This window comes from Lissotriton helveticus, chromosome 10, assembly GCF_964261635.1.
Source record: "Lissotriton helveticus chromosome 10, aLisHel1.1, whole genome shotgun sequence".
Classification (NCBI taxonomy): domain Eukaryota; kingdom Metazoa; phylum Chordata; class Amphibia; order Caudata; family Salamandridae; genus Lissotriton; species Lissotriton helveticus.
In genome coordinates this window covers 685,434,705-685,457,885 of record NC_136071.1, presented here as the reverse complement: position 1 = coordinate 685,457,885, position 23,181 = coordinate 685,434,705, and the positions used below count along the sequence as shown (strand labels likewise).

The 23,181-nt window shown below is 44.3% G+C and overlaps 1 protein-coding gene across 15 annotated transcripts in view; it reads left to right on the top strand.

The window, feature by feature from the left end:
• The window catches only part of KMT2C (lysine methyltransferase 2C), a 1,799,940-nt gene that overhangs the window by 1,067,760 nt on the left and 708,999 nt on the right, over nucleotides 1-23,181 (top strand). For all 15 annotated transcript variants that reach the window (XM_078663231.1, XM_078663229.1, XM_078663237.1 and 12 more), the window contains one exon: nucleotides 22,931-23,069. In XM_078663231.1, coding sequence (XP_078519357.1) covers nucleotides 22,931-23,069 — 139 coding nt within the window. The remainder of the gene's footprint in view (nucleotides 1-22,930; nucleotides 23,070-23,181) is intronic.

Below are 23,181 nucleotides of genomic sequence, written 5' to 3'. Positions count from 1 at the left end.
TGGACATCCCCCGCCGCAGCCACATCTCCGGACACCTGAGAGACCTGCACTGGCTCCCGGTCAACAAGAGAATCACCTTCCGGCTTCTCACCCACGCACACAAAGCCCTACACAACCAAGGACCAGGATACCTCAACAGCCGCCTCAACTTCTACGCTCCCACGCGCCAGCTTCGATCGACCAGCCACGCCCTCGCCGCCGTCCCCCGCATCCGAAGAGCCACCACAGGAGGAAGGGCCTTTTCCTACCTGGCCGCCAAGACTTGGAACTCCCTCCCGACCCACCTCCGCCTGACCCAGGACCACCTCGCCTTCAGGAAGCAGCTCAAGACCTGGCTGTTCGAGCAGTAGCGGACCCCCCCCCCCCCAGCGCCTTGAGACCCTCCGGGTGAGTAGTGCGCTATACAAATGTTCTGATTGATTGATTGATTGAAGGTTATCAACCTACTTGTTCCCTAGGGTAATAATGCCCCAGGAGCCTTTTAAACGGATGGGAAGGGTGTCTGTAGTCACACTCTGAAAATAAAAATACGAGATGATTTTAAGAGAGGTCTCAAAAGATCGTTGGTCTAGTCTTTTAAACACTCTGTTGGCGACTTGGCTATGCCGTACTTGCTACTCCCAGGACACTGCCTCACTGTGTCAAGCCATCCTGCGGTTCCGTTGAACAATGGGACCGTGCGGGGTGTGCCCTCAGGTAGTTAAGTTAATTGGTTATCCCGCTGCTCAGTGAGCATTAATGCTGAGCACCTGTAGAGAATGTCACGGAGGTTGTTCCGATGATTTACTTCCAGTGTGCAGAATTGTATTGGGAGGCAGGAGGCTAGAGTGCTTTCCTCCTATGGGAATCCTCTCTTGGGCCTTCACTGCTGACGCGCCATACTCTAAAGCAGTGTGTGAGCTCGAAGGTGTCTCCTGGAAGTAGTTCCGATGTTTTACTGACCCAGCATGGCTACCCGGAGTTTTAAAGAGCTTGACTGTTAATCTACTTGGTTCAATGAAAAAAGAGATAGGTTTTGTCGAGCGCCAGGTTTATTGCACCGATCCTGTCTGTTGAACCTCTAATTTCTTTTATTTAAAAGAATGGCAAGACAATTAAAGAAATTCTAAACGAGGGCATTTTTCATAAACCCCTGCAGTGTTTGTCTATCGTGGTCTTAAATGGAACCTTTTCTTATTCCTATTACGTGAGGCAAAAAAAATAATAAAGGAGTTGCGTCGCTGTCCCGCACATTACATACTCAGATGGTCTAGGACATGATCTCCTTAATGTTTCCTTGTCCCACTATTGGTGATGGGTAAACAGGATGAAAAACCCCTGAGAGACAAAATATGGGACAAAGAGCTGAGCCCCTGTTTGTTGACATAGAAGTTCATAGTGGGCGCTATCACTCTGATTATTCTCTGTGATGAATTTTTAAGAATATTTACATTGGGGTTTAGGTGAATTGACTCCAAGGTATATCTTCATTGAGACCATCAATGTGTGTCCCCAAACAGAACACCCACCGTCATTCTTTCTCAAAAAGACCATTTTCATGATTCAGTTGTTCAATGGTTGTCAATTTCAAAGCATCCTCAGTATGTTCCGTGGTCAGATAGTGTGATGACATCTTGGTTGTACTCTTCTATAGTCTCTAGTATAGATTCCATCCTGGAACCTTTATCTAAATTCACGGATGCGTTCCTCCGCCCTTTGGTCCAAGCAACCGGGACTTACTTAAGACACCAAAGCGGTCCTACAACTACTCCAAGACATACGTTTTGACCCTGATAAAGATCTCCTCATAGGGCTCGATGTGGAGAGTCTCTCTACAAGTCTTCCTCACAAGGAGACTTTAACTATAGTTGAGGAAATTCTCTTCTCCACTGAATGGGAGTATCAAACGCCACGCAATGTTGTGATGGAATGTGTATCTGGCACTCGCAAAGAATTTCTTCCTGTATGAAAATACATTCTACTTACTGAAGCACTAGACAGGCATTGGGAGCACTTTTGCTCCCAGCATAGCTGGTCTCTATGTGCACCATCTTGAGACAAAGAAGATTCTGGATCCCAGCAACCCATTCTTTCAACATATAAGGACTTGGAAACGGTACATTGACGACGTGCTGTTGATATGGGAAGGTGACATTCCATCCAAGGAAGCCTTTATGATCTGGCTTAACCAGCAGAATACTTTTCTCAAATTCACAAATATAACCTCACAAGAAAACCTGTTTTTTCTGGATCTAAACATCTATCCGGCTGAGGGAACTTTGAAAACGACCACACACTTCAAAGTCACGACGAAGAATTGTTTACTTCCGTAAATAGTTTCCACCCCCGCCACCTCCGTGACAATCTCCCTTACGGGCAATTCCTCTGCCTCCGAAGGAACTTTACGGAGCTAAAGGATTCCAAGATCCAAGCATTCGACCTACAAACTAAACTTAAGAAACGTAATTACCCAACAGGATTCGATCAACAAAGCAATGAAAAGAGCCATAAATAATAACAGGGGCCCCCTGTTGGAAGACAGGACACCTGATGAACATGAGGAGTGGCCAATTTGTGTCACCACGTTCAACACCCACTCGAACCAGGTATCCAAAATTGTCAATTAACATTGGAGACTCTTAAATTGTTGCAAACTCAACCTCCCAAAGCCCATGTTCGTACATAAGAGCGGAAGGAATTTGAAGGACATGCTTGTCCACACAAGACCTCGAACAGGACCACAAAAAACACCTGAGGTACGACTTCTCCCACCAGTACATGGTCACCACCCCTGTGGTAACTACAGCATGTGCCACCTAAACCAAGAGGAGTAGACGCATAAGATTCAGGAATGGTCCGGAATGTAGGCTGACTTGTTGATCCTCCGTGGCTTGATAGGAGGCGTTATCCCACCTGCCTCCTGGAATCTGGTGTTTTGAGTGGCCCGTTTGTATGTTGTATGGTTTGACGTGCCTTCGGGGGCCCCTTGGTTGACTCCTCTCTTCTGTTGGCTGCTGGTTCAGCCCTTTTGGCAAGTGTGTATTTTTTGGCTGATTGCTAAGCAGTCTGTGGTTCCTACCACAGGTCTTATGTTCTTGTTTTCTGCTGCTGGATTTTTTCCCTAAGAGTGCTTCCCGCGTTTTCTTTGTGACGTGTCATACCTTAAGTGGGGTACTTGTAGCTAGTGTATAGCTCTGTCCTATGCTGGGAGGGTGTGTACTCCCTTTTGCGGGTTCCCCACCTTTCCTGGCGTCGCTGTATACCACTGGTGCAGTTTCTTTGATCTTTGTCTCGGCGTAGCTTGTGCTGCTCCAGGTTCTGGTCATTTTCAGTATCCGCTGCATCGCTGGACCAGCTTTGACATGCCGTTGGTGGCGTTGTGCTGTGGTGTTTCCGCCCTTTTTTGTGCGGCGTTTCGTCCTGGCCCTCTGCCTGGTGTTCCAGGGGGGATAGGATTTTCTGGTTGACTGCTTTAGTCCGTCCTATGTATTTCTCCTCTTCTCGCTGATCCCACTTCTTTCGTGGGTCGGTTTTTGTCTGGAACGGTCTCCCTTTAGGGTTGTTCTGGATTTCCTTGGCCCTTGCCTTCATCTTGCGCTCGGCTTGGTCTGGGCGCTCCCCTTTATGGTACTTGCCGGCTGCGCACACCTGCTCTTCTGGTCTTCAGCCGGGGACTTTGGCGTGTGCCCCTGTGCTCCTGCCTCTTGTTCTGCTGGAGCCTTGTAAGACAACATCTTTTTCTCACGCCTGCTTTCTTGGCTGTGGAGCGGTTCCTACCTTGTCCGCTGACTCGAGGCTGAGGCCAGTTCAGCTGTCCCCTTCACTGTATGTGTTCTCCTGTGGAGAGCTTTGCCTCCATTTCTACTTCTTCTCCTTGGAGTTTGGGGTGATTCTTTTCTTCCTCGATACTCCTCTGCTGTTGTCAGTCCCTCCGGGGCTTTCTGGCGGATGTCCCTAGTACCTTGGATGGGCTTGGGGTATCCTGGCCTCCCTTCGCCTCGACCTTGCTTCCTTCTGCTTGGTGGGGGCTGGGCCGCCCTTCTTGTCCCCATTACACATCCCCTGCTAGGGCCCTGTGTTTCTTCCTACTGGGAGTCTCTCTCGGAGGCACTCCTCCCTTCTGGGTATGGCTAGTGTATCTATTCTACGTTAAGGAATCTGCGGCTAGTAGTCTCTATCAGATGTATGAGTTACTTACCTTCGGTAATGGTGTATCTGGTAGAGACAATTCTAGCCGCAGATTCCTTCAGGACCTGCCCTTCCTCCCTGTTGTGCGAGGACCTTCAGTTTGGCCTTCTGCACTCGCCTGTCTCCGGGTGGTTTTGTCTTCTGCGAGTGCCCTCTTTCGCTTCTTTCCTAGTGGGATGCTCGTTCTGTTTGTTCCACTCCTTCCTTTATGGTGATTGGTTGGTGGGTTCATGGGTACTTCTGCGTCCCTGCACCTGGTCTTTCAGTGTGGGGCCTACTCATGCTCTTCTCCCTTTTTCATTGCTTGAAATTTCTGAGTCCTCTGCTGTCCTCTGAGTTGGGGTCTCTTGGCTGTGCCTCGACCCTTAGCTCTTTACAGGGAGTGCGCCTCTCCTTGCTGGTGTTGTCTTGGGGTGACTTGTTGTTCCTCTTCTGTTCTCACCTTGTTGTCCCTCACTGTTTATAGAATGAGGTTGCAGGCATCTTTCGTCTGCTGTGACATTTTTCACATTCTTTTCTGCCCCCAAGGAGGATAATCCATTTACTTGCAGAGTTGCTTCGCAGTAGCAGTTCTCTGCTCTTCCCTTCTTAGACTTTCGGTGCCACAGTGCCTGCCACTATCCCGGATGGTGCTGTTCCTCACCATTCGTTTCTTCCCTTTCTGTTTATCTGATTTTTTTTCGCACACTGTTCCCATATTCTCACATTTTTTGTTTGTGATGGCTATGTGAATGTGAAGTTATCAGAAGAAAACTGACATTGGCGCGCCGGGGTGGGGCTTATGAGACCTTGCTGACATCACGCCCGCGGACGACGTCGGGGCAGAGTCACGTGGTACCGCCCCCCCCGGCGCGCAGAGATGCTGTGGCAAAGAATATTTTCCGGATGCAGTCTCACGCCTGGGGAATATTCTACATTAAGGAATCTGCGGCTAGAATCGTCTCTACCAGATACACTGTTACCGAAGGTAAGTAACTTGTACATCAATCCACTTGATGCCTCTGTTCAAAACATCATTTGTTACCTGTTTCATTTACAACAATCTAAATTGGCTTACACATCCATCCGTTTACACCTAGCAGCGGTAGCTGCATACTTGCAAATTAGACAGCACTTATCTCTATTCAGAGTACCAGTGATCAAAGCCTTCATGGAAGGGTTAAAATGGGTGATACTGATAGAGCGCGCGAGGCCACCCGACCAACAGTTTTCGCCGTTTCCGGCTTCAGGGCCCATATACTTTTCAAATCACCATATACATCGATCAGGTGACTTCACGAGCTCTATCAAGTTGGTGTGTGTGTGTTCCCTGCTACCAAATTTCGGTGCACCCGACTTACCATCCACCGATGCGGGTGCCTAATGACCACAATGAATCAGGGAGCTAGCTGTAAAAGAAAGGCAGCAAAATACAAACCCAAACAATAACATTCAAATACTGTTTAAATGACCACGGACAACTGGAAGTTTTAAAATGTTTATCTAAATTCAATATTTTCTTGCATGAGATACAATAAAACAAGGCAATCAATAACCAAGATAACGTAAATCACATAGGCAGAAAGAAATAATGACAGAGTAATCATCAAGGTACTAAATAAAATGTAACGAGAAAAGATACTATGCAAGTCAGTATTATCTAAACAGGGATACCTAAGTGTGAGTGACTATAGGAGAGTTTATAATGAATAGCACGCTTCACTTAAGGTGAAGGGGCCTTTGAACAACCTAGGCAACGAAGTTCTAGACCATATCAGGAAATGACACACTGCTATGCAAAATATAATTTCTAACAAATGAGAAGACATAGGAATAAACTTTATGGAAAAATATAAATGACTTTCAATAGTTGCGGAAAGGCATGGAAAATATAACATATGCAATGTTGAACTTTATTAAAGCAAAAGTTAGAAATTCAGAAGGTGCAAGAATTTCAAGAGGTTCAGAGCAATATTTACCTAGAAAAGTGTGGAAACCAAACCCTGGCCACGGGTCAGTTAAGGACAGGAAACCCTCAAGGAAGGATACCCCTCAAAGGACAACAGGTGCAGAATGGACACCCCGGATAGGACAGGATGCCCTCGGAATAGGAATCAGGACAGGACCCTCAGGACAGGACAGCAAACCCTCAGGACAGGACCCTCTTCAGGACAGGACCGGAACCCACAGTTCGGAAGCAACGCCTGCGCTCCACCCGCTCTGCAGCTATCGATCAAGACCCCGATTGGGTCAGCGAACTCCCAGCTAAGTGCTTGCCAGCACTTTAAGGTTCAGTAGAACCTTAGTCTATGGTCAAATTCGGACAGAGTGCTCCGCAGCGCTCTGTATCTTCAGTCACCTATTGAGTGCGTTGGGTCAGTGACAGGTCAGCTAAACCAGACAAGTCGGACGGTTCACTAGGTGAACCCAGGGTAGATATACAGTTTGGGGACAGTGTACCACCCCTCAATGTTGCAAAGTGTCAGAATCCCTCAATTTCGATTGGTCCTAAGGTAGGGTTTGGGTAACACACCAATCACAATACACGATTTGAAGCCTTCATTAACATATTTGGGTACCGCCTAGCAGGTTTGGGGTTCCCATGAGAAGTTACACGGCAAACAGTAGCGCAATATTACAATGTATCATATAAGGAGCCACATTCGCTGTTCTCGCAGGGCAGAGGTGACTTTCTCAGGAGCATCTCGCCCATCACTGCCAACTGGCTATGTTCCATCAGCCAAGGTCCCTCGTGCTGCCGAATGTCGCACAGGCGCAGAAGGGACCTCCAATATGGCTCTCCTCTCACTCAGACCCCCATTGCCCGCGGTACATGAAAAGTAAGCGAAAAACAAATTAATACATAATAATGTCATTATGAAAACACATCACAGGGTTTGTACTTTTAACTCATCATCAAGAAATAAACTTATTGCATCTAAATGTTAGCTACATTGATACGGACACAAGAGCAGTGGCACGAGCAGTACCACATGATAAGCACAGCTATGAATTACGCATGCGCATAACTTTCCCTCCACTTCTGCAGACGCGTCAGGACACGTGAGTGTGGCTGACGCATGCGCAGTAACTAAAATACAAGCGGCGGCCATTTTTAGGGACACGGATTAATTCATTAGAAATACACACAGGCAAGCTTCGGGAACTTTGCTTAAACAAAATAAATGTTAGTAAAACATACATTTTTGTTACCTTATTACACATAAACGAGGTTCTTGATTTCGGCAAGCCGCAAATATGCGAAGCTTTGCTTCATCAATCCCCTCTTTGATGATATCTACTATCATCACAAATTATAATGGAACCAGATGCCAACTTTCTTTCACACTTTATAAAGTTCTATTTCTTCCAGCAACCGTTCTAATTTTTCTCTTTCAGTTTTAGTAGGGTGAGAAGTCTTCACCTTTTTGTATATCTGATCATTCACTTCCTCTAATTCAATCTCATCCACACTTCGTTTCACTCCTCTTGCATTTACCTCGTGCTTTTTGGTGCGCTTGCGGCATTTACAGCATAAGAAAATGGAAAGTATAATAAGACCTATAATACCAATTGGCATCAGAATTTTGAATAATAAGCTTTTACCTATGCTAGCAAGCCAATGACCTACATTTGAGAGACCATCTACCAGTCTCTTCCAGGCACTATCAACCTCGAGTGGTTTGAGTTCCTTTGCCAAATTAGTAATGTTTTTCACATATCTTTTGATCTGTACACTTTTATCCGGAATATAAGTGCAACAATGTTGCGCCTTCAACATCCGGCAGACTCCGCCCTCTTTCGCTAATAAGGTGTCAAGAGCAAGTCGATTTTGTAAAACCATTGATCTGATCGCAACCATTTCGGTATTGACCAGCAGAAATCCATGAGCTGTTTCAGTAGACAGCACATCTACTATAGTAGACAATTTGCAAATTCTGTGAGTGTTCAGAACCACTCCCACTCCAGGTATCAGTGCACTGAAAATACTACCCATAATTTCACCTATACTCTCTCTTTTACTACGCACTAAGCCATTAGTATCTTCATTGCTTCCAGCTTTTCCATTCACATGGTATATTTTCGGGAAAACAATGCCAAAGTAGCAGCTTCCATACCAGTGATCCGGCAATTTGAAATAAGCCTTGTCCCCACAAATATAATAAATTCCAGGAAACACAGGCTCTGACCCATTTTTGAAACCCCAACCCCCAATTACCTTGTAATTATGTTCGCATTCACTGGAACCAATGAAAACATTATTATAATAGCTAGTCTTCTCGCGGTGAAGACATAGCTTGCCTTTCTTTTCAAAATCCAGCAACAGAGCAGGACCCGCTCCACCAGATGATGTGCCTTCCATGTTTTCTGCCCACTTTGGCTTTTTCTGACTTTCGTCATTAGCCTTCTTCTGAATTTTAATTCTCCTTTTCTCTGCCATGTTCAGGAACATCTTTTCCTGCTCACGCAAAGAACAAGTCAAGTTATCTCTGTGTGCGTCTGCTATGTCAATGTTCCCTATAGTCAGAAAGTAGTCTCCCATATATCTTATGGTGTCAGTTTTGGTATGTACAGGATTCAAGTTCCCACGTATAGGAAGTTCAGAAAAGATCACGTCATTGTTAGAGTAATAATACTGTAACGGTCCCCTTTTGTAAAATAAACTAGCTAAAATGCTACAGGAAATTCCATATGTCAATGGCAGATGATGGTATGTCACGCCTTCAGCCACCGAAGTAGGTAGCTTCATGCAGACATAGCAATCTTCAATTTCCATAGTCTCTACATAGTGTATTAATAAGTTTGCGAAAACATTTAAATGTGTCCTGTTCTTCATTCCATGATAATGTAGTCCTCCCTCATCTGATGCTTCTAAGTCTCGTTTAGTTTGTCTCAATGCTCTCTCATGTCTTTCTACACTCTGTGTTGTTAGCTCCTCATTGTCAGTATTTACAACTTCAGTAGGGACAATGTTAGTATCTTTACTTACAGCAAAGGGAATGAAAATTGTTAATCCTATCCAGATAACTATCAGTACTACTACACTACATATACACACCTTGCAACACGTCTTAAAACGGCTGCAACTAGGTCTACCATTCACTGTTGAATCAGACATTTTAGCTCAGAAGGAGTGTTCTCACCCCTCTTTTTAGCTTTCTACACAACTAGCTTACTTTGTGCAAATTCACGGTGGTTCGTCTTCCTCTTCAGCTGAGTACTCTGGGACAGGTTCTCCGTCGCTCACGTCAGTTATATCAAGATCTTCAAGTTCTTCCAAAACCAGTGTCCATTCAGGAGACTTGTACTTTTTGTTTTGTCTTTTTATTCGCTCACTCCTTCTTTTGGAAGAGTCTTCTTCTTGCTCTGCTATTCGAGCACTTCTTCTTGCCTCTGCACGTTTTTCTTCCACTGTCTTTATCCTAAGTCTCAATCTTTTTACAAACCTAGGCTCAAGGTTGTTTCTTTTCTTTAGTCTCTTAGTCGGTACTTGGACTTCACTTTCTTTTCTTATTTTCTTGTTCTCTCTATCTTGTGGTAATTCTTCTCCACTTTCTTCTCCTACTTCCCTTATCTGGCTAGTTCCAGGGCTAGCATCAAATTCTTCTGCCTGGTTGCTAATCTGGCCTTGTTCAGGAATATTTTGTTTTTGGCTTTCGATGGTCTTTATTTCTGTTTCTGTTTCCTGAACCCGTTCTTCTAACCCTCTCTGATCCTGTTCAAGCACTTCGATCTCTTGATCTTCTTCTGCTCGAACTATCACTCTGTTTCTAGTCTCTCCCTTATCTGCATCAGGTGTTCGCGGTGGTGTATCGAATACCTGCTCTGTCCCTGTCTGACCTTCTCCTTCCTCAGTTTTGATTTGAATCTCAAGCGGCTGAGGTTCTTCGCCTGTGCCTTGCTTTTCCTGACTAGTCCACTCTCTACCTTCACTAAGTCGTTCTCTTGTTCTGATAGGATCTTCAGTCAGATCAATCATCGGTATCCATTCTTCTGGCCATATGCTTGGCAGTTCGTCTTCAGCTACTCCTGGCTCAGTTTCCTGGACCTCTTCAGCAGGCTGGATTCTTGGCAGTTCGTAGTCAACTACTCCTGGGCCAACGTCTGCTGTTCCTGCAACCTGACTGGTGCTGTGCTGCTCGTTGTCAGTTGCTTCTGGTCTGGCTCCTTCAGGGTCCTCTGCCGGTTGCCCTTCTTCTTCAAATCCTTTGTCTGGCAATACCTTCTGGGTGTGTCCAGCGTGGATCCACTGAGGAACACCTGCGACCTTTACTGCAGTGGTTGTCACCAGGATTACTTGGCGTTTCTTTCCCCACCTTGGTGCCAGACAGCTTGATCGAGTGTGCTTCTTTATTTTGACCCAATCTCCTGGAACCAAGCTGTGGAGAGGAGTCGTTGGATTGAGGATGCCGTCGTCTCCAATCTGGCGAGAGATAGAACGCACTTGGTCACCCAATCTTCTGCAGTATTCAAGCACCAAATCATCAGTAATACTCAACAGTTTGCTTCCTGGCACCCATGCTTGTCTCATCACTCTTCCCATAATGATCTCATGGGGACTTAGGCCTGTCTTGCGGTCTGGAACACTTCTTAGTCCCATCAGGACCAGGGGCAGGGCCTTCACCCAGGTCATGCCAGTAGCATCTGTCAGCTTTGCTAGTCTGTTTTTGATAGTTCCATTTACTTGTTCCACTATTTCAGAAGCCTCTGGGTGGTATGCACAATGGAGTTTCTGCCTTATTCCGAAGGCCTTACAGAGTTCAGCCAGTATGTCATTCTGGAAATGTCCACCCTTATCTGATTCAATAATGCATGGTATTCCGAACCTAGGTATCAGTTCTTTTAGTAAACACTTCGCTACTGTCAGTGCGTCACTTTGAGGAGTAGGGTAAGCTTCTACCCATTTTGAAAATACGCAAACAATGACAAGGACATATCGTTTCCCTTCACAACGGGGCATGGTGATAAAATCAACCTGTATCCTTATAAAGGGACCCCCTGATCTCCCAATCTTGCTCAGTTCAACCATTGTCCTCTTGCCTGGGTTCATCTGTTGACATGACAGGCACCTCTGGCAGAGGGACTCTGCTACCTTCCTGAACTTTTTACTGTACCAAGTCTGTTGAAATACCAGAATCATGGCATCCCTACCAATGTGTGATCCTTCATGTATTAATCTTGCCATTGTGCCAAGCAAGTGTCGGGGTAACACAGGCATACCAGTTGGGCCCAAAATCACACCATCCACACGTCTCGGTCTACACCCATCCTCCTTCCATTTCTCTCTTTCTTGCCAAGGAGCCGACTCCTGCCACTCTCTCACCTCATCCCATGTAGGCACTTCCTCAAACACCTGAAGCTGGCAGCTGGTTCCTGGCCCCCCTCGTTTTGGATTTACAATATACCGATCTTTGGCACACCATTGAGCCACTCGATCAGCATAATCGTTCCCCAATGATACTCTGTCCATGCTTCTTTGATGAGCAGTACATTTTACCACTGCCAGTTCTTTGGGCAACTGGATGGCCTCTAAAAGGTCATGAACAACCTTTGCATTCCGAATGGGAGTACCAGAGGAAGTCATGAATTCCCTCTGTAGCCATAATTGGCCAAAGTCATGCACAACGCCATAACAGTACTGACTGTCAGTATACACTGTTATGCGTAAGTCCTTCCCAATTTTGCAAGCCTTTATCATGGCTATCAATTCGGCTACTTGTGCAGACTTGATGTTATATAGGTAACCTGCTTGTTCAATTTTTGTGAAAGACACTACTGCATAAGCAGCACTCAAGCCTCCTAATTCATGTCTTAGACAGGAACCATCCACAAATAGTTCTTTATCATGCTCAGGCAATGGTACTTCTTTTATGTCTGGGCGTGGCTTGGTACTGAACTCTGTTAGGTCAATACAATCATGTTCATCATCATCCCCACCTTCCATTTCCAAGGGGTCGGGGAGTAAGGTGGCAGGGTTCAGAATACCGCACCTAACAATGCTTACATTTGCTGCACCCACAAGAATCCTCTCGTATTTAGTCAGCCGACTAGGGGTGAGATACTGTGTTTTAGTTCTGGTCAATAGAATTACCACTCCATGTGAAACATACACGGTCACAGGATGTCCCATGACAATGGACTCACTCTGTTCCAAACTTGCACAGGTAGCAGCTACTGCTTTCAGACAGCCTGGTAACCCAGCAGCTACTGGGTCCAGTGTGGCAGAGAAATAAGCCACAGGCCTTCTGGTCGTGCCATGTTCTTGAGTCAGGACAGACAATGCGCAATTATCGCGAGTGTCACAGAAAAGGGCAAACTCTTTGGAATAATCTGGCATTCCCAACGCAGGGGCGGTACACAGACAGTTCTTCAATCTTGTGAAAGCCATTAGACTTTCATCGTCCCACTGTACAACATCTGGCATTCCTCTCGTGGTCATTTTTATCAAGGGCCTGGCTAAGGCTGCAAATCCCAGAATCCACTGCCTGCAGTACCCTAATACACCCAGGAACATTCTGACATCTTTTTGAGTACGGGGCAACTGCATTTTTTGAATTATTCTCACTCTTTCTGATGTGACTTTTCTGACACCCTTTTCTATTTGGTGTCCCAGATATTTTACAGATTTCGCACAGAACTGTAGTTTGTCAGGGGCTACTTTATGCCCTTTCTCACACAGATGATTTAGGAGGGCAATGGTGTCAACCACACAATCCCGGTGACTTTTAGACGCCACTAGAAGGTCGTCTATGTACTGCACTAACACAGAGTTCCCAGGTAAGATCAAAGTCTCTAGACATTTTTTCAAGATCTGATTAAAGATAGAGGGGCTCTCTGTATACCCCTGAGGGACCCTGTTCCAACAATACACGTGACCCTCAAAAGCAAATGAGAAAAGAAATTTGCTGTCGGGGTGCAGGGGTATCGAAAAGAATGCATGACACAAATCAATCACAGTGAACCATTCAGCATCCCAAGGAATCTGGTATAATATCACTGCAGGGTTTGGGACAATAGGGCAGCAAGGAACTACAATTTTGTTAACCTTTCTCAGGTCCTGCACTACCCTATACTTGCCACTAGGCTTTTTGATGCCCATAATCGGTGAGTTGCATGGGCTGCTCATCACTTCCTGTATGATGTTTCCTTCCAATAATTTTTGGATTTCCAGAGTGACACCTGCTTTCACTTCAGCATTCATTCGGTAGGGCCTAGTGTTAGGATATACTGCATTGTCCTTGATGGCTATCTGTATGGGGTCCACATCTTTCATCAAACCCACATCTTTTCCAGTGAAATCCCACACTTCTGGCTTTACGGCTTCCTGGAGTTCTTGGGGCAAGTCCTGCAGAGTCAATCTTTTAATTTCTGAGTCAGGTCTAAGCAACAATAATTTATAAATGCCGTCTTCATCTGGGGTCTGTATTTCAACACCCTTTGGTGTGCAAAAGATGGTACAGTTCATTTTGCACAGAAAATCACGACCCAGTAGATTCACTGGACTGGTGTCACAGACGACAAATCTATGCATCTGTTTAAAATTTCCAATTGAAATCTCCATTGGTTCGGTAACAGGAGTACTAATCAATTGATTAGATACACCCACTACTTGGATATTTTCTCCCGAGAGGGGTAGGTTTGGAACGTCCACTGTTCTCACAGTAGAACGGGTAGCGCCAGTGTCCAACAGAAAGGTGACATCATTTCCGTCAACCTTTCCTTCAATATATGGTCCAGACTGGTCTACCGGCAAGGAAGCGCCAAGTACGCACTCCTCGTCCTCCCCTCTCAGGCCCCGTCAGTCCTGATCATTACAAAGGAAGGTATCATTCAGCAGATACTGCGAAGTTGCTGTATTTCTGTTCTCCCCGCTTTCCCAAACCTCTATCTCTTCATTTTCTGCCTGTCTTCCCCTGTATACCTGCTTGGGTGCTCGAGGCACCTGAACTGTTTTTACCTGGGGTTGAGTCTTTCTTGGTCTTTCTTTCTGCGTCTGTGGAGTTAAATCAGGAGTTTTCTCATTAACATCGACTAATTGGGGACACTCGTTTCGCCAGTGTCCAATTTCGCCGCACTGATGGCAGGGAAATTTTTTCATAGCCTCTTCCCTGCTAAATTTGGGCCGGGGCTTTCCTCCACCCCCTCCCCCAGGACCTTTGTTCTCAGCATTCTTAACCATGTTACTCAATTGTTTTTCCTGTTGTTCTGCGAGCTTCACCTGAGCCCACATAACCTTCTCCTTAAGGGCCTTTTTCTTTTCTGCCATCTCGTCCTCGCAGTACTTAGCGTACCGCAGGACCTCATCCATTTTCTTAGTATGCCAACAGATTTTATTATCTTTTATCCACTGACAAATTTCAGGTCTTAAACCATTTACAAACCTGTAAATAAAGTGCGTCATATCCTTCAGGTCGATGTTGTCAATACCACTGTATGTTTTAAATACCTGCAATAACCTCTCATAGAAGGAGTGCACTGTCTCGTCCCTTTCCTGTGTTGTTCTATCTATTTTTGTCCAATCAGTTTCCTTTGCGGGCACCTTTTCTTTCAAATGCTGAATTACCTGCTCATACTTTCGCATGACATCCTTTGATGGCTCTCCAGTTTCCTTGTTTCTGGGATACTCTTCACTGGGCCAATCTATGGCTATTTTACACTGGGTCCATAAATCTACCGGAACCACAATGTCGAAAAACCCATCCAGGTCTTTCCACAGACATTTTTGTACCTTCACGAACCTCTCCACCTGCCTGTACCAGTCAACTGGTTTCTCTCGTAATTTTGGAAAATCGTTCGTGAAGGACACAATATCCTGCCTAGACCAGGGGACATGCACATATTTTCCCCCTGGAACTTCGCGCATGGGGCATAACTGCTCAGGTTTTTCTACCTCTCTTAAAGCAAACTCGGGAGTCACTTGTCGGGAGCGAACCTCTTCCCTCTTTTTCGCCCACCTGCTTCTCCATTTTTCCACATCTCCCCATTTCTGCAGTACCCCCATTAATTCTTTAATCTGCAACTTCTTCCCTGCCACATTCAGGTGTTCTATATCTTTGTCTGAGAAGTCTGCTCTGTACGGTTTCTGTAAGGGCTTGGATTTTGAGATATCTACCCCCATACTAACTGCTGTTTCGGTCAGTTTTTCATGGAGCACTCTGGTGTTCCTTGTAAAGCTTTTACATATGAACGACAATTCTTCTTCAGAGTAGGTATTCAATCGATCCAACCCCACATTTCCTGCCATTAATTCTTCTATTTCGACCCTCAGCTTGTAGAGGTCTAAAGGTTTTGTTTGCGGAGTCTGCTTCTCTAATTCACGACTCCAACTCTCAATTTCATCCGGAGTTACCAGAGAGACATTCCTAGTACCTGTTGCTGTCTCTAATTTAATTTCTTTTGTATTAAAAGGGTTATGCCTCTGCTGTATTCCCTTTCCAGTCTGTTTGTTTGGCAATTCCAAGAACGCAACTTCAGACTCGCACTCACTGGACTGATCATCTATGATGATCGGTTCCTGTCTCGGGGTTGCCATGACTGGGGTCATAACTGGAGTAATCGGATTTCCCTGACCATTTCCGTATAACGGGACCACCGGTCCAATAGTTACTGGAATAGTCAATGCCTCAGGACTGGTATTTAACTGGGAAATTTTCTGAATTATTTCTGTCCTTTGTCTAGCTAGAGCCTCTTGCTCCTTTTCCACTAGTACCCTTCTTAAAGTTGTGTCATGTAATATCTGTGGGGTCAATGGAGGAGTAAAACTCGGGGCAGTAGGATGCGTTTCACTTGGTCCTCCCCCATAATTTGGTTTCGGGAATAAAGTTCCAGTATTAAAGGACCTGCGCTCTTCCCCATATGGAGGTTGAACAAAAGGCAGTCCTGAATTCGAGGGTTTCTCTTCGCTTTCATACAAGGGTCTGGGAAAAAAGGTTTTCGTACGTGAATATTTTTCTTCCTGACTTGCGGGCACTTTGGGATATATATCCCTTGTTTCCGTCAGTTCGGGTTTTTCAGGATAGGGCAATACTTGACCACCCCCTCCCAGTCCCAGGGACCTGTCTTCTTCTTTTAGGAAGTGGCGTCGGGGAACATCTCCTACACTGGAAGGTCGGGTTCCCTCATTGTAAGGTGGCGGACTTCTGGTACAGATGTCATCTATTAGTTCATCATCTGAATCCCCCAGGGCCCCCCAATGCTTACATTTTTCAGTACTTTTCTCACCCGCTCCAATGTTATGACATGCAGGCATCATGGGAAACAGACCCTCAACAATCATGCTCTGCCTCCACTGTGTCATCCTTTTATCCCTGGATTCCTGTTTCTGCCTGGGGTACCACTTGGTCAAACCCTTGTCCATTCGGGGTCTTTCTCTTTCAAAAGCCTCAATCTCCCATTCCTCTAATGCCTCATACTGCGTTAGTCTCGGTCTGGGATGCAGTTCATTCATTCGGGTTCTTAAATTAAATAAGATCCTACCATTGAAAGTACCATCTAACGGAAAAGCCAATACTCCGTCATCTTTTGTGTACTTCACCCAATTCTCCAGCCACACACAAGTATTGTACCCTCGGTCAAACATCATGAATGAGGCGGGAGTATTGGGTGCTGGGACAAGAACACCTTCTCTAGATTTAATCGGTTTGTCCGTTTTAAAATAATTTTTCACCTTACTTACAAGGGACATTTTTCTCTTGGTTCCGTACATAATATCGTATCTATTAGCCTTCCACTGATCCCTTTCAAACCCTAGATGCCTTGGATCAGGTCGAGTCTCTGTAGTCCGCGAGTGCCACATACGACTTCTGCGCTAACTTTGTTTACAAACTACCTCCAATCAGAACGCGCTTCAGAAAATTCGTGCAACCAATGGGTGCGCGACACAAAATAAGCTCCGCCAATGGGTGCGCGGCCCCTTCGTGAGACAGTTCCCACGCTCCGGCGCTCACCCCTCCTTTACAATTTCAGCTCCGCTACCCGCCCGCTGCTTCTACCAATCCCAGCGCGGCACAGAGTGACGTCAGAGACGCTTCGCGACTGACTCCCTCCCTTCACAAGGTAACGGAAACTTTCTTTCTTTTAAAGTGCTCAGTGCTTGGTTATTTTACAACAAATACACATTCGCCACAGTGCTCAAGTGTCTAGACAGAGAAAGAATTCTTTTACTGCAAGTAAACTACTTCCATTTACTTTTCACGCGCTGCGGGCAGATCTCTTCCGCCTACCCTTCACTCTAGCATCGGTGAACCTGTTATTCCCCTAAACTCATCCACTTCTTTCCGGGATATATTCCGAGCTTAAGGTTTCTCAGCGGACCCTTCTGCTTTCACGCTAGCTCCGAGGAACCTGCTACTCTTCCGATGTGACCCTTACTAGGTTACGCCACTATGGGAATTTTGCCAATGAACCCCGTTACTGTCATTTATTCACACATGTATTCAGAAAACCCTAGTTAGTGCTTCCCGGTTATCCTAACCTGCACCTAACTTTCCTCGAACCTGTGACCTCAGGACAATGGATTCTATTCACCACTTGCCCTTTCAATTCCCCGGGGAGTTCGGACAACACTTAACAATTCGATTTACAAATGCATGAATTAGTACATATAACAATATAAGAACAAGAATAATAACAATACAAAAATTCATGAGTTTCAGCAGCGTATTCACAAGAGAGTGATCAGTTCCCTCAGAACAGCCGCTCTTATAGCAGCATTAATATAATAGCAGCTTCCGACTTAACTAGTCCAACTAATCCCTGCCTTACTCTCAACTAGTCCCTAACCATCCTCTAGCTACCAGAAAACTGATAGAGCGCGCGAGGCCACCCGACCAACAGTTTTCGCCGTTTCCGGCTTCAGGGCCCATATACTTTTCAAATCACCATATACATCGATCAGGTGACTTCACGAGCTCTATCAAGTTGGTGTGTGTGTGTTCCCTGCTACCAAATTTCGGTGCACCCGACTTACCATCCACCGATGCGGGTGCCTAATGACCACAATGAATCAGGGAGCTAGCTGTAAAAGAAAGGCAGCAAAATACAAACCCAAACAATAACATTCAAATACTGTTTAAATGACCACGGACAACTGGAAGTTTTAAAATGTTTATCTAAATTCAATATTTTCTTGCATGAGATACAATAAAACAAGGCAATCAATAACCAAGATAACGTAAATCACATAGGCAGAAAGAAATAATGACAGAGTAATCATCAAGGTACTAAATAAAATGTAACGAGAAAAGATACTATGCAAGTCAGTATTATCTAAACAGGGATACCTAAGTGTGAGTGACTATAGGAGAGTTTATAATGAATAGCACGCTTCACTTAAGGTGAAGGGGCCTTTGAACAACCTAGGCAACGAAGTTCTAGACCATATCAGGAAATGACACACTGCTATGCAAAATATAATTTCTAACAAATGAGAAGACATAGGAATAAACTTTATGGAAAAATATAAATGACTTTCAATAGTTGCGGAAAGGCATGGAAAATATAACATATGCAATGTTGAACTTTATTAAAGCAAAAGTTAGAAATTCAGAAGGTGCAAGAATTTCAAGAGGTTCAGAGCAATATTTACCTAGAAAAGTGTGGAAACCAAACCCTGGCCACGGGTCAGTTAAGGACAGGAAACCCTCAAGGAAGGATACCCCTCAAAGGACAACAGGTGCAGAATGGACACCCCGGATAGGACAGGATGCCCTCGGAATAGGAATCAGGACAGGACCCTCAGGACAGGACAGCAAACCCTCAGGACAGGACCCTCTTCAGGACAGGACCGGAACCCACAGTTCGGAAGCAACGCCTGCGCTCCACCCGCTCTGCAGCTATCGATCAAGACCCCGATTGGGTCAGCGAACTCCCAGCTAAGTGCTTGCCAGCACTTTAAGGTTCAGTAGAACCTTAGTCTATGGTCAAATTCGGACAGAGTGCTCCGCAGCGCTCTGTATCTTCAGTCACCTATTGAGTGCGTTGGGTCAGTGACAGGTCAGCTAAACCAGACAAGTCGGACGGTTCACTAGGTGAACCCAGGGTAGATATACAGTTTGGGGACAGTGTACCACCCCCCAATGTTGCAAAGTGTCAGAATCCCTCAATTTCGATTGGTCCTAAGGTAGGGTTTGGGTAACACACCAATCACAATACACGATTTGAAGCCTTCATTAACATATTTGGGTACCGCCTAGCAGGTTTGGGGTTCCCATGAGAAGTTACACGGCAAACAGTAGCGCAATATTACAATGTATCATATAAGGAGCCACATTCGCTGTTCTCGCAGGGCAGAGGTGACTTTCTCAGGAGCATCTCGCCCATCACTGCCAACTGGCTATGTTCCATCAGCCAAGGTCCCTCGTGCTGCCGAATGTCGCACAGGCGCAGAAGGGACCTCCAATATGGCTCTCCTCTCACTCAGACCCCCATTGCCCGCGGTACATGAAAAGTAAGCGAAAAACAAATTAATACATAATAATGTCATTATGAAAACACATCACAGGGTTTGTACTTTTAACTCATCATCAAGAAATAAACTTATTGCATCTAAATGTTAGCTACATTGATACGGACACAAGAGCAGTGGCACGAGCAGTACCACATGATAAGCACAGCTATGAATTACGCATGCGCATAACTTTCCCTCCACTTCTGCAGACGCGTCAGGACACGTGAGTGTGGCTGACGCATGCGCAGTAACTAAAATACAAGCGGCGGCCATTTTTAGGGACACGGATTAATTCATTAGAAATACACACAGGCAAGCTTCGGGAACTTTGCTTAAACAAAATAAATGTTAGTAAAACATACATTTTTGTTACCTTATTACACATAAACGAGGTTCTTGATTTCGGCAAGCCGCAAATATGCGAAGCTTTGCTTCATCAATACCACCAAGAGTTCCCTCTGCACCAGAGTGGAACCTAAACATAGTTCTTACAAGGCTAATGAATCCACCTTTTGATCCAATGCACAAATATCAGTTACAATTCCTCTCATGGGAGGCTGTTTTCCTCATAGCAGTAACCTCACTAAGGAGAGTTGGTGAACTTCACGCATTAATTATACAAAAGCCTTTCTTTCAACTTCTTAAAGATAGTGGTTCTTCGAACCAATCCTAAATTTATCCCTTAAGTAGTTTCTGTTTTTCATATCAGTCAATCAGTTGAGTTAGCTGTGTTCTTAATCAACCTGATTCTGTCGCAGAGCGAGCTCTGCACACACTTGATGTTAGACGAGCTATACTGTATTATGTAGAAAAAACCAAAGAATTTAGAAAAACAAAGCAACTATTTGTTGCTTTTTCTCCACCACACAAAGGCAATCCTATATCTACATTCGGTACTGCAAGAGGGATTGTAAAATGTATCCAAATATGTTATGCCAAAGCAAAAACAACTTTAAAAATTCAACCTAGAACACATTCTACTCGCAAAATAGGGGCTACTATGGCCTTCTTGGGGAATATTCCCCTAGCCGACATCTGTAAGGCAGCAACATGGTCTACAAGGCACACATTCACCAAGCACTATTGTGTATATGTGTTTGCGAGACAACAAGCAAATGTAGGCCAAGCAGTACTTAAAACACTGTTTCAAACAACTATAACCACTACAGGTTAGCCCCCGCTTTAGGAGTATACTGCTATATAGTCTATGCAAAGCATGTGATCTACAGCTCACATGCTTCAACTGGAAAATGTTACTTACCCAGCAAGCATCTGTTCTTGGCATGTAGAGCTGTAGATTCACATGCGCCCACCCGCCTCCCTGGTCTCCTGTAATGGATGTAGTTCTCAATTTACATTCATACGCATGGACATCTCTATTCTACACTTACTAACTCCATTTTCACCTTCTGGGCGAAAACAATCTAACAATGGAGTTGATGCCCATGCACACTATCACCGAAAGGAGGAGTCACCTTACCTCGTGACTAGAAAGACTTCTTCGAAGAAAAACAACTTGCAAACATCCATACCCAACACTAGAAGGCAGGAGTATGCAAAGCATGTGAATCTACAGCTTTACATGACAAGAACAGATGCTTACTGGGTAAGTAACATTTTCCATTTGCTAAACTAGTGCAACATATCCCTATTTTTCTTTTATTTCCTTTCGATTTTCTCCCATATTGGTGAGCGAAATGTGTACTCAATTAATCCGTGGTGGAGTACAAATGGTATTTTATATACTGTAGATCTAACTCTGCTCTTCTAGCATTCATGCTTTTAAGATGGTCTCTCGTTTCTTAATTTTGACGGTGTGCATTAAGAGCACTACATTTCCCTCATGCAAATGCTTTAAACATATTCCATATTCCAATAGGAGAAACCTCAGTTCCTTCATTTAAGAAAAATACCTCTCTTGTGTATGAGTAGTTAGGATTTTCAAACAACTCAGGTACAGATTTTGGTTCACAAGAATATATGAGTCGGCTTTTGGAAGAACACAGGGATGCAGTCCTCTTGACTGCTCTATTGGAGTGTAAAAGGGGAGAATTATTGAGAAAACAAGCTTGGATTTTAATGACCTGTTAAGCTGAGGCAATGTCTACTAGGAAGGTTATTTTTCAGGACAGATGCTGTATCGAAGTTTACAATATAGTTTCAAATTGGGGTGCACATTAATTTTGATAGAGACCCATTAAGTTCCTGAAGCTTTCATTGAAGATTCTATTATGGTGAAATGGATTGCAAGAAATTAATTTTTGTATCTATCAGAAGACCTCATCCGAAGACCTCAAATTAAATAAACACAACAGGAACAATGCAAGATAAGTGTTGCAAAGGCCTATAGTCTACTTCTTGGAAGGTGTCAACAACTTGTGAGGCCAGCAGTATAACAGAAAAGAGCAGTTAATTCTACTGTACAGAAAACTTGTATGGTCACATAAGAAGATGCATGGATATTTTGGGAGAATAAAGAAGGATTAAATCAGTTTGTGAAATTCAGAAGCTGCCAAATTGATTCAAACTGACTATCATGCGAGGAGTTTCGGAAGAATTACTGCATGTATTCACAAAAGGTATGAAAGATTCATAAGGTAGCTGTATTAACACTACCTATAATACACAGTAGAACACAAGCATTAACCGTTCTCAGCAGTACTGTACTTCTGAAATTATAGGTCAAGGAATGATGAAAGGGGAATGAGGTGTCGAAGATTAACATTAAAAACAATTGATGGAACAGTACCTGCATTGAACAATTCAAACGAAAGTGTTCACATCAGAGATAGTAAAATGAATATAAAATGGCATATCCTTGGGAAGTATACTATTTAAATAATTTAAATTAGGATGTCTGTGGAAAACATATATGAATGTGTGTCGAGAGTTTACTAGTAAATGCGCTCCTAATTTTCCTATGAATTATCTGCAATCACACTGTTTCAGTTTATTCAAAGCCAATGTCATTGCACATGAACATTTGAGGTCAGCAGGCTCTTCGTGTAGAGCTCAGGATATGTTTTACTCTACAAATTGTTATTTTATATGTTAAATGATCAACAGGTAAATTAGCTCATCATGATTGCTTCTTAAATTATGTCTAAGTCTTGACAAACAAAATGCTCGCAAGTAGTTTTGATTAGAAGTAGTGGTTTGTTAGATCCTGATGGCAAATAGAAATAGGATACCTTTTTTTGTTCCAGGCCTCTTTAAGTGTATAGCTGTCTTTCAAAGCACACGTCACTTCAGAGTGTCAGATGCTTATTTTTAAAAGCATGAAAAATGATTTACCATGTTGAGTGATTCAGCTATCATTGTATTCTGTTTCTGTAGGAGGAAGTGTTTTTGCAAGAATGCCTCTAATAAACGGCCTCATTGCTCCCCGCCCACATCTCCCCCATGCACCTGTGACGTCTGGACCTGCATTAGGCACTTTCTCCCCTATTTCACAATTGCCTTACGGCGATAGCAGGTAAAATTAGGCAGATTCTTCAAACTGATCATTGTGGTTTACTTTACAGTTATGTTGTACTTTATAATATGATTTGCAAGTACATTCTTATTTTTGTTTAGTAAATGCTGAT